The sequence below is a fragment of the Leopardus geoffroyi genome, chromosome A3 (genome assembly GCF_018350155.1).
Source record: "Leopardus geoffroyi isolate Oge1 chromosome A3, O.geoffroyi_Oge1_pat1.0, whole genome shotgun sequence".
Classification (NCBI taxonomy): domain Eukaryota; kingdom Metazoa; phylum Chordata; class Mammalia; order Carnivora; family Felidae; genus Leopardus; species Leopardus geoffroyi.
Window position 1 is genome coordinate 96023459 of NC_059336.1, and position 17929 is coordinate 96041387.

General features: G+C 37.6%; 1 protein-coding gene across 5 annotated transcripts in view; it reads left to right on the plus strand.

Annotated features, from left to right (window-relative positions):
- CTNNA2 (catenin alpha 2) overlaps window positions 1–17929 on the plus strand; it is a 1108364-nt gene that overhangs the window by 1019391 nt on the left and 71044 nt on the right. For all 5 annotated transcript variants that reach the window (XM_045446647.1, XM_045446648.1, XM_045446649.1 and 2 more), the window contains exons 14-15: window positions 8459–8572; window positions 16601–16782. In XM_045446647.1, the coding sequence (XP_045302603.1) occupies window positions 8459–8572; window positions 16601–16782 (296 nt within the window). The remainder of the gene's footprint in view (window positions 1–8458; window positions 8573–16600; window positions 16783–17929) is intronic.

The window sequence follows — 17929 nt, forward strand, 5'->3', positions numbered from 1 at the left end:
CTCAGGGTGATCCCTGAACATCTAAACTAATATCTCCTCTAACACTGCAAGACAGTAATAACCAAATAATGTCTGTGGTATATTGTTCTCTCTGGACAATATATACCTGGTCTTTTGAGTATTTTGTATATGTCATTAATTCTCCCCCATATCCTGGTATCTTTGAAGTCATTAAATTCATGAGTGGTCCTCTTCAACTGTGGTATCCAGAGTGCACCTTGATGCTTCCATGGTGATCTGAGCAGGTGGAGTAGAGAATCACCAAGAAGAGTCTCTCTTCCCTCTTGGTATCTGTGCTTCTCCTGAAACGATCACCAAACTCCTTCACTTGGGAGTGAAGCATCTTAGAATTTTCTTCCCTTTAAATTCAGCTTGACTGTTTTCATGTTAACTAGGTCTGCCTTTCATAATAATTTTATGATCAATTCAAAGTGTTCAGATCATTGCATAAGTTGTATCAGACGACACTAATTACACTTAACAATGTGGAGTTCAAATTTGGAATTTGGAGACTATCGGTTGTATTTCCTGATCTTCTAACTTGCCCGTTTTAGATCTGTCAACTTCATCACCTTTCAAGATTTGGCTGAGACCTTCTTTCTTCAAGTTTTTTTTTCCATCAAAAATTCTGTCACTCTCTTTTAACTTCTGTAACTTTCTGCTTGCTATAGTGTTTATTACATTATTCCCTTTTATGTCGATTACCTTCTTTCGACTGAAATTTTGGAAAGCAAAGCTTGTATTTTTATTTTCCCTGCACTGTGGTGCATTTTCTGGCGCTTTATGTGCACTGTATGTGTGGTGGTGGTGGAAACAGATACCTGGGGAGATAGGAAGGTGACAGAGAGAAAAGGGATGAGAATTGGAGGAGGAGAAGCCAAAGAGAAAAAGGCAGGCTTTTAAACCTATAACAAATTAGACCATTTTTTTCCATTACATACTAACTTGTGAAATAAGGTAATAGACCATGAGAGTTATGTTTTCAAAGCATTTGACACTAAATCCCACTATAATGCTCCAGATATATTCCCTCTTTTGCCATTTTTCTGCTTTGTTAGCCTTCACATTTTTGTGACAACCATTCATCTGGGAGGCTGAGGAAGTTTATAGCCATCATTCATTTATTCATTCGTGAGCTGTAAAAAAACATAATTTTAGATAAAATGCCATATCTTTGTTTCATGTAGTGTCATTCCTGCATCTCGACATTTCAAGTGATTTGATCAGATGGATTTCACACCACTTAAAACTTAAGAGAGAATGTACAGTATGTACAAATTGTTATTTTCAAAATCCTTCTCCGTTCAGCACCCACCTGGCTCCATCTTGTACTTAATTTCTTGGTTTACTTTCCTCGTACAATGATTAGGTCTACTTAAAAATCCACTGCACTGGGGCGCCTGGGTGGCGCAGTCGGTTAAGCGTCCGACTTCAGCCAGGTCACGATCTCGCGGTCCGTGAGTTCGAGCCCCGCGTCGGGCTCTGGGCTGATGGCTCAGAGCCTGGAGCCTGTTTCCGATTCCGTGTCTCCCTCTCTCTCTGCCCCTCCCCTGTTCATGCTCTGTCTCTCTCTGTCCCAAAAATAAATAAACGTTGAAAAAAAATTAAAAAAAAAAAAATCCACTGTACTGAGTTTGAAAGAAAGACAGTGAGATGAGTAGAGCTGTTTCTTTCCCAGCAAATCCGGCCATGCCCCCTTCCCTCCCAAAGTGTTGATTATACTTTGTAAAAAGTATAATTCCTCCCCCCACCTCACCCCTGAAAATAAATGCATCATGGATCCTGAAGGGTTAAGTGCTCCGTCACCTTGCCTCTCACTAATCAATACATATTTAATGTGATGTTGGTATCCAGGCACTCCAGGGCAGCTCCAGACAACCCTCTGAAGTAGACAAAACTTGTCCTTTCTCTACCCCGACCTCACCTTTCAGGACCCCACTTCTCTCTTGGAACAGGTATAGTCTGCTGTGAGACTAGGTTTTGTTTACTTCTTGATGAGACTTGTCCTTGGTAATCTATCAGCCAAGAAGGAATTTTCTAATTACCCCAGCTGGTAATTTAAAAAAGGAATACACCTGATGGTCGTTCTTTGCAGTAGTTATATCCTGTAACCTTGCTGTGAACTTTGAGTTAGAGAATACTGAAACATTGTTCCAAAGGGAACATTGTTAGGTTCCTGTGAGCCTCTGTTTACATTCTTATCCACTGATCAATATATAACTGTGTTTTATATTTTTATATTTTATGTTTTTGCTTAAAGACACTTTATTTAATACATGGTGCTGACTCATTAACATTGAACTCACAGCCAGCCTCACTATAATTCATTCCTGAAGGAAGCTCATCTAACACAAGCATTTTCTCTGTAAGGTGCATCACAACCTTCTTACACTTAGGAACACTAAATAACATGTTAGCACTGTACTTGCAAGACATTTTAAGCAGAGGAAAAAAATGAATGCTTATTTATAGCGTCAAAGCTGAAACAAAAAGGCAGAGCCTTGTGCTATGTGACCTCAGCTGGGAGCACACAGATTAGGTGTCTGAAATTTTTTTTTCCACGTTGTACTTGTCTGTGAAAAACTACTCAAACACTGATTTGGGGATTACAAAGAAGCTTTGTTGAGTAGGCAAATTCACAAATAAGGAATCTACAAGTAATGAGAACCAAGTTAACATTTAAGAGTTAGACATTTAATATGGGAAATTAAGATAACTGGGTAGGGTAGAAGGGGGTAATATCTTGGTGTTAGGATATCGCTATAAAAAACCAGTAATTTCTTCTCATAACAATAACCCTGAAAAAAATCTTTTATGATATCTATATTCTTTTATAATGTAATTAGAACCCATTAATTTGGCTGCACATGATACTTTTGAAAGCAGGTCACAGAAAAGTAGTGCCTGGGGTTCAGATAAAAGTCTAAAGTTTAGGGGCGCCTGGGTGGCTCAGATGGTTAAGCATCTCACTTTGGCTCAGGTCATGATCTTGCGGTTCGTGGGTTCAAGTCCTGTGTCAGACTCTGTGCTGACAGCTCAGAGCCTGGAGCCTGTTTCGGATTGTGTATGTGTGTGTGTGTGTGTGTGTGTGTGTGTGTGTGTGTGTCTCTGTGCCCCTCCCCTGCTCGCTCTCTGTGTCTCTCTCAAAAATAAATACACATTAAAAATCAATAAATAAAAAAATAAAAGTCTAAAGTTTAACTTGATCTATCCCAAGCTCTGCCTGAAAGGGCCCTTGGGGCATTGTAAGATGTTTTAAAATTTCAAGGGAAACATGCAGATGTCTCTCCGATATTGTGGGAAATATTAGCCAAAAGTAGTTCACGGTTTAAACACTAGGTTGGTGTATTTGTTTTAATAACATCCTGTATTTGTGAAGCTGGGCTTTTGGTAGTTGCTGTGAGAAAAAGGAAACTCAGTGGATGTTCAGTTGTATTCCAGGATTTGAGAAGTCATGTTGTTAAGTCTAATCAACTTAATCCATTTTTGTGATTTAACTGCTTCATCAACAGAACTGTTAGGCTTGTCGCTGTTTTGTTTGTTGTTTTGTTTTGTTTTTAGCCCAGAGGCACCTTGAAAAAGATGACTGAGACACAGTGCTTCAAGCAATAAAGTTTGAGGACCTATGGCTTAAGTATTTGGGCATCACTGGCACACTGATTTTCATCTCTGCTTCAGTTTGCCCATCTGCAAACGAGGACAAATATGGCCATAGCTATAAAGTACTAGCATACAACTGGCAGTAGTTTCCCAAGACATATTTTTTCTCATTCTGCTGGGGTGAAGTTTCTTATTACAATCCATTAACGAAATAGAATTTGTCAAGTAAGTTAACAATATTATTAAAATGGCAGGGATTAGAGTTACTCATCAGAGCTAGAAAATAAAGAGTTGAGGAGACTTCAGAAACAACTTTGGTGGCAAAATTGATATTCCTCTTGCAGATCGCTATTATCCAGTTAATTAACATGGTTCCATAAGGTTCCTCGTTTTGTTTTCCTAACCCAAGTAATTAGAAATAATTTCTTATGATTTTAAGAAAAATTCGGTTATCTGTTCATTAAGTATTTATTTAAAGCTTACTAGATGCCCCACACTGTTAGAGGGACCCTGAATGCAGAGGTGAACAAAACGAAGTCCCTATCGTCAAGAGATGTGTATTCCTCTGGTGGAAGACAGAAAATAAGCAAGGAGATAGAACATGTCAGTTATTGTGCCATGGGGAACACAAGCAGTATAAGGAGATAGAACACAGAACGGGTATTTGTTTTATGAAGGACGGTCACTGATTGAGTGGCATTTGAGAATAGACGTGGAGGAGGAGGAAACAAGCTATAACAATATTAGAGGAAATGTGTTCCAGGTGGAAGGAATGGCAGGTGCAGGCTAAGGACCATGCTGAATGAGATGGGAGCCATTGAAGTGTTCTAAGCTGACTTAGATCTTCCAGGGATCTTCACCCTAAGAGTAGACTGTATGTGGAAAAAATAGAAGCAAGGAGATCAATCAAGAGGCTTTCAGAATGACGCAGGATAGAGATGCCAATGGCCAGTCGGTCCTGACTGAGGTGATTTTGCTCTACATTGACTTCAGGGAAATGTAATTCTGTTTTCTCCATTCCATTGGTATAGTCATTCTGCTTGGGAAATCCTTCTTCATGCATCACCCGAACTCTCTTGTTGCCTCCATGTCCTCCTCATCTTTCTGTTCCTAATGAAACTCTCATACGCATTTGAGCCTTTATTTTAAATGGGCCTCAATATATTTTTCATGTGTCCTGGTGAAACAACTCTAAATCCCTCTGTCTTTTCTCATTTTGCTTCTCTCCAGAAACTGTTTTAGAGGATACTGAGCATTTGATTAGGAGCCAGAGGCAAGCGGATTGGTCCTTTTCTGCAACTGGCATGTGTTGTGACCCGCCTGGACAAGCACATGATTTTCTTGAGCCTGTGTAATAGGCACAAGAAAATCTCATAGACTCTTGGAGGGGGCAGATTTTAGAGACCAAATACTTTAATTGTGTCATTTTTCAAATTAAACCCACTTTTGCAGTCTAACAATCAGATAATAGACCTAGGGAACCGAGAGTAGACCCAAAGTGGTTCTTGATTATTGTAAAAAAGTCTTCCCTGGGAGCACAGAAAGACAGAATTGAGACTTGACCCTCAGAGTCCAGCCTCCAATCTAGTGAATTACACATTTTGGTGATTCTTTTTACTCTATAAGACTACCTAATGATATAAGTCCTATTATCTCTGGGCCCATTTGCAGACCTTCACTATTTTTCCATGTCTCCTTTAATGTATGGGGATCTTTGAGCAACTGACACATAACACTGCTACTTTTTAAAATGAATAATTCAAGAAAAAAAAAACAGTGCTTTCATGCAATTAACAAAATGAACATGCACACAACTTTTTAGAGAGAGAGAGAGAGAGCAGAAGAGAAGCAGGGAGAGAGAATCTTAAGCAGGCTCTACGCTCAGCCAAGAGCCTGACATGGGGTTTGATCCCATGACACTGGGATCACGACCTGAGAGGAAATCAAGAGTCAGATGTTCAACAGACTGAGCCACCCAGGCACCCTGCACAGAAACATTTATATGGGTGACTTGGATGGGTTTGCTGCATGATTAAGGCACAAGAAAATATTTTAAGCTCACCCATTTGCCTGGTGTTACTTGTGATGGTTACAAGCATAGGCCCTGAGCCCCCTCAACTTGCTAGGTGTAACACCCTGGAAAACTAACTTGACTCTGAGTCTGTTTATAAATCTGTAAGATGGGGATTCAATGTATTTCATTAGGTTTTTACATGGAGTAAATCCTTTAGCTGAATGCTCGGCCCATAGTGGTTGGTAAAAAATTATTCCCATTATTATCATTGCAGTTGTTATTGGGTATGTATTTTGTTAAGCATAATAATCATCATTATCACATATTACTTTAGTTCACTTTTATCATTTACAAAGCATTTTCATATATGTTTTATCCTACAATCCTGAGAGGTAGATGGGACAAATAGGAATTATGATCTCCATTTTATGAGTGAGGAGATAGAGAAGCAGAAAAACTGTACATGACTTGCCAAAGACACACAGTTTGTGAGTAGCAAAGTTAGGCCAAAAACATTCCAGTTCCCTAGGTCCACTTCCAGGTTTTTTGTGTTTTGGGCTGTTTGTTTCTGGGTTTTTTTCGTTTTTTGTTTTTTGTTTTTTGTTTTTTGTTTTTTGTTTTTTTAAACTTTGTTTTGGTTCCCGAGCCATAGTCACTTGAATGAAAGCTCATCATTATTAACCGTATGATGCCAGGTTGTGTTTGTCATTGACTCATCTACTAAACACACAGATCATTGAAATGTTTGGACACAGTGCTATAGGCACTGTCATATTTTCCCTTTTTTTCTGTTGAGTGAGGTTTTTCATTTTACTTTTCTCTCTCCTTTTGAAAAACTAATGATGAAAAGCACTTGAAATCTTGTCATCTCATCCGTCAGCAGAATTTACCAACTTGCTGTAATTGTTCTCTAGCACATTTCAGAAGAGTGAAAAATGATCAGAGATTATTGTCTCTGTCCGCACTGAAAATACAACCAGTTATTTGAACCATGTTCTGCCCACTCCACCCCTCCTTTAGTTAATAAAGTATGGGAACAAAACCTCTTTCTTCCCTCTTTCTTTTAATAATTCTGTGAAAGAAAATTGAACATCTGTAGATGACTGGGTGAATATTAATAGGGTTGATGGAGAGAGAGAAGGAAAACAAGAAGGATACGCCAAAGCTTGGAAAATTACTACACATAAGGTGATATTGGCATGAAGACCCCATTTTATGCCTGTCTGACCAATCTCAAGGCTTCACCAATAACCACACCTGATTAATTACAGTGAGGTAGCCAAAGAAACCAGCAGAATAAAAATGTGCCCTTTTGGATGAGGAATGGGTACCTGTATCATCAGTACTGCTGTGGTCTATTTCTTCCTTTTGAAATACAGAGCCCTGGGAGATGGTGTTACTGTGTGCCAGGAGGCAGTTTGTGGGTGACTGTCAGATCTCAGTCTAATGACCATTGATCTAAGAATGTCACACTAATGCACTGTGTCCCCTTTGTGAATCATCCCCACCACCCCCGAGTTCATCTTCTTAGAATTAACAGAGATGATAGTCTACGGTACATGCTGCAAGATTTAGAAAGTTTTGAGCAGGTATAATCTCTCATGCCTCAGTTTCCTTATCTGTAAAGTGGAGAAAATGGTGTCTGCATGATAGGACTGTTAAGAAAATGGTATGAATTAGTATATGTAAAGTGCTTAGAGAAGATAGGCATTGGCACATGAAAACCACTTAACACATGTTATCTATTATGGTTATTAAAGATGGGGAGTATTTTTATTTCTGGATTTGTAGATTAATTCATACACTTTTTTCTGACACTGGACGGGATCTTCATGTAACTACCCACTTTAAAGACATTCTATAGCTGCAATTCTTACCTGATTTATAAGGTGAAAAAGTTAGACACAATTGGGCACTTGTGTCTAAATTCTAATTCTGTTGTTAACTGGGTTAGGGACATTGGACATGTTGTTTCTCAGAACCTTGGTGTTCTTATCTCTAAATAGAGAATGATCCTTATTTCACTGTGCTTGGTTTTAGCTAAATTGATACTATGTATGAAAGAGTTATTTAATCCTTTGTAGTTGTGTAGTAATTGGTGGCTTTACTTTTTAAAAGTGTTTGAATGAATTGATTTCAAAATCCTAAGAAATTATGATGGAAAACACTTTTTAAATGCCTATTATATGCTAGACACTCTACACAAAGAATATTACTTAATCTTCACAAAAATCACAGAACAACTTTTATCAATATCACAAGGGAGGAAACCAGAACTAAGAGGATTTTGCCAGTAGTCACACAGGGGTTCATTATTCAGGCAGTCTTGAGTCTGGAATCCATAGTTGCAACCTGTACAGCATACAATTTAGTGACCACATCAGATACTTCATCTGGAAAAACAATTGGCTTGGAGATTATTTTCACTATCAAGACTAAAAAAGACTGGGAATAGAGCAAAAAGGGTATTATAGACCACATATAGGTATAACTTTTGTTGGTGGTGGTTATTTTCTATCTTAAATAGATTTCTATGGATGGAAAAAACACAAATATAGTTTGTCTTAAAACTAGAAAGCATGTCATGTCAAGAGTTAAATAGCATTTTAATACCTACAGGAGGAAGAAATAAAGTATATATTTTTTAAAAGGTAAACTGGGGCAGCTAGATTTTTCTGACTCCATTGCAGCCAGCACCCTCCTCCATAACCCCCTACATGTAACTGCCTACAAGCTCTCTTTCCCGGGAGCCACTTAGCCTTATCTGCCACAAAGTATATGGGTGGCATTGAGGGTTATCAGTTTAGAATATGCTGATTCTTCTCCTTTCTTTTGTACTTTTAGACCCCAGAAGAACTAGAAGACGATTCTGACTTTGAGCAGGAGGATTATGATGTGCGCAGCCGGACAAGTGTTCAGACTGAGGATGACCAGCTCATTGCAGGACAGAGTGCACGGGTGAGTGGACATCCAGGACTTGGGTTTCATGCACCGGGGCTATTTACACCACATTGAGGGTATTTCTGACCAGAGTCTTGGAATCCCAGAGATTCATAGCTCAGAAATCTGCCTTCTTACTTGTGGTTGTTTTTAGGAATTCATATTATTTTTAAAAAAATTTTTTTAAATATTTATTTATTTTTGAGACAGAGAGAGACAGAGCATGAATGGGGAGGGTCAGAGAGAGAGGGAGACACAGAATCCGAAGCAGGCTCCAGGCTCTGAGCTGTCAGCACAGAGCCTAAAGTGGGGCTTGAACTCACGGATCATGATATGACCTGAGCTGAAGTCGGACGCTTAACCAACTGAGCCACCCAGGCGCCCCGCAATTCATATTTTACACAGTGGAAATAACCACTAGTGCTTCTGATTCCTATTAACTCCATTTTCTCTCCATCACTTGAGACTTAGCAGCCACATCACTCCAAACAATTTAAGAGTATAGTGGATTTTATTGGTTTGGAATCATGAATAGATAGTTCAACAGCTAAGGAACACATGAATACTCAGATCTTGTATTGGCACAGACACCACAGTTCTGCTTGAGGTTGCCAAGCTTATTAACTCAAGAGGGAAGGACAAATGGAAAATTAGAGCGCTACTTTGTTATGGGCTCCATACTCTGTTCCATGTTCTGGCCTAGGGTCTCTGGTGAACAAGACCACATCTTTGAAATTGGTCCAAATTCATCAGAATAGAGAAATAACTCCCCCTCCCTCTCGCTAATACCTGCTTATGGCCAGGGTGGTAGCCCTAGATCTGTCTGCCACATGATAGAAAAAGAAATTATACAGACATATTAGAAATATGCCAGTTTAAGGCATGGAGCAGGAAGCAACAGAAAGATTATTGCTCTGGCTGCCATTTGAACATTCCTGAACACTCAGTGACACTATCTACCAACAAAAGTGTTTCTAAGAGGATTCTGACCAATCCTATTAACTGTACCTCCTTGAGGGTAGATGCAGGTAATCAAGGCAAATTTCAAGAGATTATACCCCTGGGGATTATAAAAGAGGGTGAGATTATCCTTCCTTTAAAGACTCAGTTTTTATAGGGTGAAAACAATCCCATTATAGAGATTGAGTTCTTACTATATTCTAGTTAGAGTATTTTAATTCTCTATTAAGCTTTACTTTAGGAAAAATAATGTATAGGAAACATGAGTTTGTATACAAAGCATGAGTCTGAGTGATTTAGGACAGAGATTAGGAAACCCCAGAAAGCTCACACTGGTTTAGGAATTGTGAAAGAAGAGTAGACAGGGGAAGGGAAGAAAAAAAAAAAAAAAAAAGAAAGTTAGAGAGGGAGGGAGCCAAATCATAAGAGACACTTAAAAACTGAAAATAAACTGAGGGTTGATGGGGGGTGGGAGGGAGGGGAAAGTGGGTGCTGGGCACTGAGGAGGGCACCTGTAGGGATGAGCACTGAGTGTTGTATGGAAACCAATTTGACAATAAATTTCATATTAAAAAAAAATAAAATAAAGAATAAATAAACAGGACTCAAAGAGGACTAAACCTTATGTTAAGAAAATCTTTGTACTTATAACCCAATTTCTCTTTCATGCTTTATGCCCTGATACTCTCATCCAACAGTGAAATGATTCACAAGATATATAGATGTACATTGATAGGGGAAATACGAGGGTAAAAGCCAGAATATTAAAGATGCACTGGCTTTGGTTCAGACAGATTTGGTTTTGAATTGTAAAGAGTGGAATGAGGACAATGCTCCATTACATGTTGCTTAATTGCTATGAGCCTCAGTCCTTTTATCTGTAAAATGTGAATAATAGACTTGATAGAATTCTTTTGAGGTTTAATTGCTTAATATTTGTAAAAAAATGAACAGAATACCTGACATACTAAGTGCTCAATAAAGAATCACTGAAAATTGTCATCCTTTGGAAGAGAAATCATTTTGTATCACAGATTAGTGACAGTAGAAAAGTACACAAAAGAATATGAAGCCCCCTACTTGGCAAATCTTTTGTGGACTGTAATCCTTCCCCCACTCCCAAAGTTGAAATTTGAGAAGTTCATTAAGCTGAGAGGCTTTGGAGCCTGTTTTGGCATAATACTAAATCATTTCATCCATCAGGTCAGTTCCTCTTCAGAATTAAATAAAACCAGCATTTTTGTGTCCATGACAAAAGGCAAATTTGAGTAATTCATCCAAACGTTAATCAATTCAAAGTCAGTTTGATTGACTGAATGCAATTCAGTGTTGATACAGCCTGGTATCTTGTCTCAATGATCAAGGCATATTTACAACCCTTATCGTATTTTATAATCACCATCTTGTCAAAATGGCATTATTAGTCCCACTTCTTACAAGAATGTAGTCCCATTGTACTTCCATTTCATGCATCTTACATTAGATATCAAGTCAATTAAGATGGGTGAAAACAGAAGTCAGATGGCACCTGTCTATATCATCTATTATATTTTTCACCCAGTAGGTGAAAAGACAATTGTTTTTTTTTTTTTTTTAAGGTTTTTCAGCATGAATTATGAACACAGTCCAGGATAGTAACAAAGTACCCCTATAATCCAGTACTTGGTGATTTGTCTTTGAGATCCATCATGTGGCCTGTGTGATTAACTTGCAGCAGACAGCATTAGTTATTGAGTCAGCCTATTTTAGCCTGTAATTATATGATGACAAATCAGAGACCTAGAATTATGGCTGTAAGTTGGAAATAAGAGGGTGCATTGAATTGCTGAGATGACAGATGGTCGAACTTTTGACCAGAGAAGTATGTTAACTTGGTCAAAATTGTGAAGGAGACCAAAGTTGTCTTTGACAGAGGTAGTTGCCCTTTGTATCAGTCAGTCCTTCCTTGTTAACGGCCTTATTTTTTGTTTGCATTCAGATAAATTCTTCCTCTCTGAAAGGGTAAATTAATCTATAAGGAGGTTAAGGTAGGAGAAAAGCTTTTAGTACCTACTCTAACATTGCTCCCAAATTCTGAAATTAGATTATTTCCTTTATGTGTCCCTATCTGATGCTTCTCTACAGTATTTTGTTGAGAGAGGGAAAGGGAGAGAATTATCATACCCTGCTAAAATGTAGGAGGAATCAGACCCTATGATCCTAGACATGACATCTTAAAAACTGCTTCTTCACAGGTTGATATAGTTAAAATTGGTCAATGAAAACTTTTGGGCCCTTAACCTTAGTGATGGAATATATAATTTGGAGTCATACAGACCTGATTTTAAATATTGTCTTGATCATGCTGCGTCTCTTTGGGCAACTTTCTTAGCCTCTCTACGCTTTATCTCTCTCTCCCTTTCCCTTTCTTTCTCTCTCTCCCTCTCCTCCTCCACTGTCTACCTCATGATGTCCGATTAGGAGAACTGCATGATAAAATTTGTATCATAAGATGTGTCACATAATATGAAGTTGATAAAGATGATGATGATGATAATGCTTATAGCATAAGGCAGGTTTTCATTAGAAGGCTGGTCAAATAATTTAACCTAAAAGAGCATGGACAATTTAGGAAATCATGAAAGTTTTTACGTGAATTAATGGGATAATTAACTCAATTTTCCTGTTTACTTCAGGGCCTGAGACTGGTAAAAGTCAAAGGACCCACTCTTTAACTACTTATATTTATTATTCTGCTTTAAAACCAAGTGAGCAGAAATTGACACATTGAGTTTTAGCCCTTTTAATCACTTATTTATAAAGATGTACTTTAAGCCTAAATGTTAGACTCTTACTCTGGCTTAAGGAACTAACACTTGTCAGTTTGGAGGCTCATAGACTCCAAAAGTAATTTTTTCTCTTTGAGATTGGAAAAATAATCATATCAAAAGCTCCTGAGATTTAGATTGAAGAAAAAATTCTGGGCAGAGTGATTGTTGGCTTGTATCAGTGATTTGCACTTTGGTTTAATAAGTAGAGTTTATAATTTCAATCACAAAAAAATGGTTGGCTCTTCAGAAGAAAAGCTGAGAGCCTGGGATCAGGAAGCAGGGAATTTTGTGGATTAAAGTCTCTGATGCCACAATATGGGGCCCCAGATCAGCCAATCTCTGGAGCTGTGCTTGGCTACTATGCATAGAACCAGCAGAAACTCTAAGACCACCCCAGGTGATCACATCACAGATACAGAAAAGCTGATTTGTTCCCTTTCCTCTTGGCCATGAAAATAATTTTTCTCATGTTGCCTTAGTTTGAGGGAATGAACAATTACATGTTATATATTTTCTATTCAACTTGATTTGAATGTAGTCATCTTTTTTTTTCCAGCTAAAACTTTAATGTGTTAACATTTCAAACTGCTGAGTTACATTGATAAGACCTAATTAAAACGCATGTGTTGAATTTTAATTTGATTAACTTGCAAATTTTGCAGTTTGTGATCTACTGTTTATAGATAACCTTTTTTTAAGATTCCAGTTTCAGAAAAGGTCAATTATGAATTTTTAAAAGCCAGGAGCATTTTAAGAATATTTAGGAAAAGACTTTGGCTCATCGATAGCTACATAAGCAGAAGCAAATGTAATGACACTTGCACCCAAGTCACACACCATTAAGTGCCTTATGTGGGTTGAGCACCCCTAGAGTCAAAATAACATGTTCTTTTGCAAATCTGCTTTGAAGGGGCCATTTTTTTTTCTTCAGAATTGTGCCCTTAGAAAATGTTTGTCAGTTCTAGTAACTTCTCTTGAACTCTGTTGATGCAGTGAGTGGAAAAATGGTTACACAGTCAATCAGAAGATATATATTGAGCTTCTACTGTTTGCAGGATGCTGAGGCCTCTACCCTAAGGAAGCTCTGAGAGAAGTCAAAAGTAGGGCATCAATAGGAATTAGAGAGTAGAACAAGGCAGTTAATACTCAAATCCTAAATTATACAACTGAAACTCATGTGACAGAGTTCAAAGAAAAGTGTACACCCTTCAATGCACAAATTAACCCTTTTGAGACAATGAAAGTTTCATTGCTTTCCATCTGGGTATTGAATATAGAGTCTGAAGGTCTGGTGGGTAGTTTTACAGATTCTTCTACAGAAAAGCACCTAATGAATGGTTTACATAATTCTAGTTAGGACTTCTGAGGTCTAAGTAAAACATGAATATCAGTTTTATATGAGGACGACAAATTAATCTAGGACAGCATCAGATCATCAGATAGGGATGCTTCAGGAAAAAAGTGCATATTTAACTTCTGCAAATCCATACCTATCTCAAATGCAATGGGATAGCTGTCTTGTTATTAGTACAGTATTTCATATTTGAATTTATAATCAACTGTTTGGTATATCAGCCACCTTTTTGATAGTTTTTAAAGTACTTTAAAATATTCTTCAAAAATACTATTTTAACCATATTGTATTTGTCCCAGTCTGACTTTTTAAATATGGATAGCAATTTGTGTATATGCACATGGACACTCACATACATATACACAGACACTCACATGTTAGTTATATAAAGCCACACACATGCCTGCATGGAAGTTTGTACACATGGCTATATATTAGTAAGATGTATCTGTGCAGCTACTTGTCTGAGGACACCTTCATGTAAATTATACAAAGAGATCCCTTACTCAGGCAAATGAAGTCTCATCTCTAGGATGTCCAGCCTGGTGAACAATGCTTGTGATTTCAGCAATACTTGCCCCACTGGAATGGGATCATTGTGTAGTGTCAAACCTGTATGGGTGTGCATGGTGATCCACTTGTACACGATAGTTAAGTATGGTGTTAGTTGACCTGGGTTTGAATCCTGTACATACAGCTTATTAGTTGTGTAATATTGAGAATTTAATTTCTCTGGGTCTTAGTATCACCATTAATAAAATAGCAGTAATAATAGTATTAATCTTGTAGAATGCTTAAGTAGATTGTTTTTTTTTTGTTTTCTTGTTTTTGTTTGTTTGTTTGTTTGTTTGTTTTTACATACATAAGCCTCTTAGCACAGTACCTGGTATACATTTCTGTACTCAAGGAATCATGCCAATTGTCTATTTATGTATAGTAACATAGACTCTGGGCCCATCCCTTCTCTTTCATAGCAACTAAGTAATGAGCTCAAGGGGTAGCTGGAAAGGAAAACTAATATAGTCATGATACTAATATATTAACAATAATCCCATAGATGCTTTCGTTTCTCTTTTTGGAAAAAACACAACACCTTTGTTATTTCATTTGCTGTCCACTATAACACCCTGAGGTAATTTTTTACTATTCTTAGATCTGAAGAAGTTAAGAATATGATCCAGTAACGATTAAGTCTTAACCTAAGTCAGTGATAGAGCCCATTGAGCCCAGTTTTCCTGAGTTTATGTCCATTGATATTTTTACTAGAAATCAACAACCTTTCTTCCCAATAATTTACTTACATTAGGACAAACTTTATAATTTAGGAAGCAAGGCTTTATTGTATGTGTTATTTTACTTGTCCTTTGCAAAAGTTTTAAGTTTCCCAAATCATGCTTTCATTACTGAACACACATATCCCAGAACCAGAGGGTTACTAGTGCTGTCATACTTATCCACATGGTTCTTTCTATGAAACAGGTCACACATGGTTCTATGAGGATGGAATGAAATGATTCCAGACATTGCATTCAGGGCAATGCATACATGGTATTTACCAAATGCAGTTGATTGTCTTTATTTGTGGTACCTATATTCTATAACATCACCATGAACAGTTAATTAGCAGCTATGGAGTCATGGCTTTTAGAGGAAATAGTGTTAGGTTCCTGAGAGCTCCTGGTCTCAACATTTTATTTCAACCAATAAATACAGAATCTTGTTTAATGAACGTTTCCTTTCATATGCTTTATAGTTTTGATTCATTATCATTGAACTCATGGACAAGAGCACTGTAGCTCATGCCTGAATGAACCTTGTCTAATACATGTATATTTCTCCATAAGGCACATCACAGCCTTTCGGTGCTTAGGGACACTTAGAAAGCATTTGAGCACTATGGTTGGGGGCTATGTTAAATAGCAAAATTACCAATAAAAAGTACAAATATGTGGAAAATATGGCACCAAATAGATGACAGAAGGGACCTGTTGTTCAGTGTTGAAACGAAAAGACAGAGAATTCCTTGTTCAACCATATCTGTGAATAGGCCTGACAGGTGAACCCAATTTTTTGCAACTCTCTGCATGTCTGTGAATGACGAGAAAGCACCACAAGTATTGATTTTGGGCTGCCAATAAATTTTAGAGAGTAGGCAAATTTGTATAGAAAGATTCCATGAATAATGAGAATCAGCTGTAGTTCTTGCTTTTCTACATTCCCTTACCTAGCAACTTTTGAAAATCGACCTTTACTTCCTAAACCTATATTTTATCCCATCATACCTTCTACTTCTGCATACTAATAGGCTCTGTAGGGAGTCATGGTTATCTCAGAATTTCCACAGGGAAGATGGAAGAGGGCTGGGAATAGGTATGTCATCCCTGAAATGCCTTGGGTTAGGGGATTGTTTGGTATCTAATCATGCATTCCTTCATTAACACTCATGGAAATTCTCTCCACCCCACTTGGATGCTCAGATATTGTTTAAAATTCCTCTTCTTTCCAGCGACAGAAAGACTTTTTTTTCTTTTTTTTCCTTCTCTGAACAGATTTCAGTGTTGAAAGAGGTGCATTCTTTCATCTGGTAAAAGTTTCTTGAGACCAAATATAAAAATTGTCAAGAATAGATTCTTTTGAACAAACATATGTCATCAAAGCAACACAGAAGTTCTGTTACTGTCAATGTGCACATACCTTTTGGATCTCTCTATTTTTGTGTGTGTGTATAGGAATAGGGACGGGGATTTGGGGGATGTTACCAGTCTATGCTTTTGCTTTCCTGGGGATGGAGAAAACGTACTTTCTGGAATGGCGGGGCAGCCTATAAACCTTGTCGGGGTCTGGCTTTGCCATTAACTTAAGGCAGAGTCAACCTACTTTACTTTGTCAATATTAGTCACACTTATTCTGTAACCCACACAGGCCATCATGGCACAACTACCGCAGGAGGAGAAGGCAAAAATAGCTGAGCAGGTGGAGATATTCCACCAAGAGAAAAGCAAGCTGGATGCCGAAGTGGCCAAATGGGATGACAGCGGCAATGATATAATTGTGCTGGCCAAGCAGATGTGTATGATCATGATGGAAATGACAGACTTCACAAGGTGAGGCCCAGAGACAGGAAGATGATTTTCTCATTAAACCCAGAAGCGTAACAGTGTATATTAGCATGTGAGAGCCTGCTGAAAAATTAAAATATTACATCAAAGCAAGGTAGTGGTATTATAAAATTTATATGTGTAAGTCAAAATGATATGGACCTAATTCTTAGCAGATAGTCAAGGAGGACAGATTCATTTTTGTGATTATTATTGTTTTAATTATACCAAGTCAGTCATAAAATCTAACCCCTGGGAGTTGAGTGACTCATTTTTGTTCTGTGCTGTTTTGCAATGTTTTTAAATACTGTTTTCAAGATAAGGTGAACGATTTGTTTATATTCCTTTGGGGAAAAAAATGTACATCTATACATCTGTGTGTGCATACATACATGTAATAGGTTGAATGCGAAGTCATGATCAAGCATTGATCTCAGCTCATGTTTTACCCTTACATACAAAGATTCAGTTTCCACAATCTGATCCCATAATTTTGACAGGGATATTAAAAATTGTATAAGTTTTACTCCCTTTTGCTCTAAGCAGTGCTTTTAATAAATCAAGAGATCAGTCAGAATTTTGTCGGGAGGCTTTGCCTCACCGGGGTCATTGCTGTTTCTGCCACTGCAATTTTAATCTCCTTTTTAAAGGGAGGTGACATTTCTGCCCTTCCTACTACACAAAGGGCAAATCAAGGGAGAGCAAAGCTCAATGAAAAAAATCCCTGGATTTTGAAGCTGAATACAGGTGATTTTAGACCAGCCTCTTACTGTCTTTGTTTATTTGCAAAATGGGGAAATAATGCTTTTCTTATAATCTTCATAGGAGAGCTTTAAAATCCAACGAGGTAAAGCAGTTGTAAATCATGCTGCTATACAAATATAAGCTATCGTTATATTACAATTTTTTTTCCATTGGAAACACAAATGCACATGATCAAGATATTTTAATGATTAAACATGATATTTGTTTATAAAACTATGTAAGATATATGGTAATGCCAAAACATCACCTTATGGGTGACAGTATTTTTAAGGATTATTGAATGCTTCTAATAGGAGAAGGCTACAATTGATTTTACGTAATAAAATATGGAATATCTCTGCCTCATCCCCCTTACCCTTTGCCTCTGGCCAATATATACTAATGACAT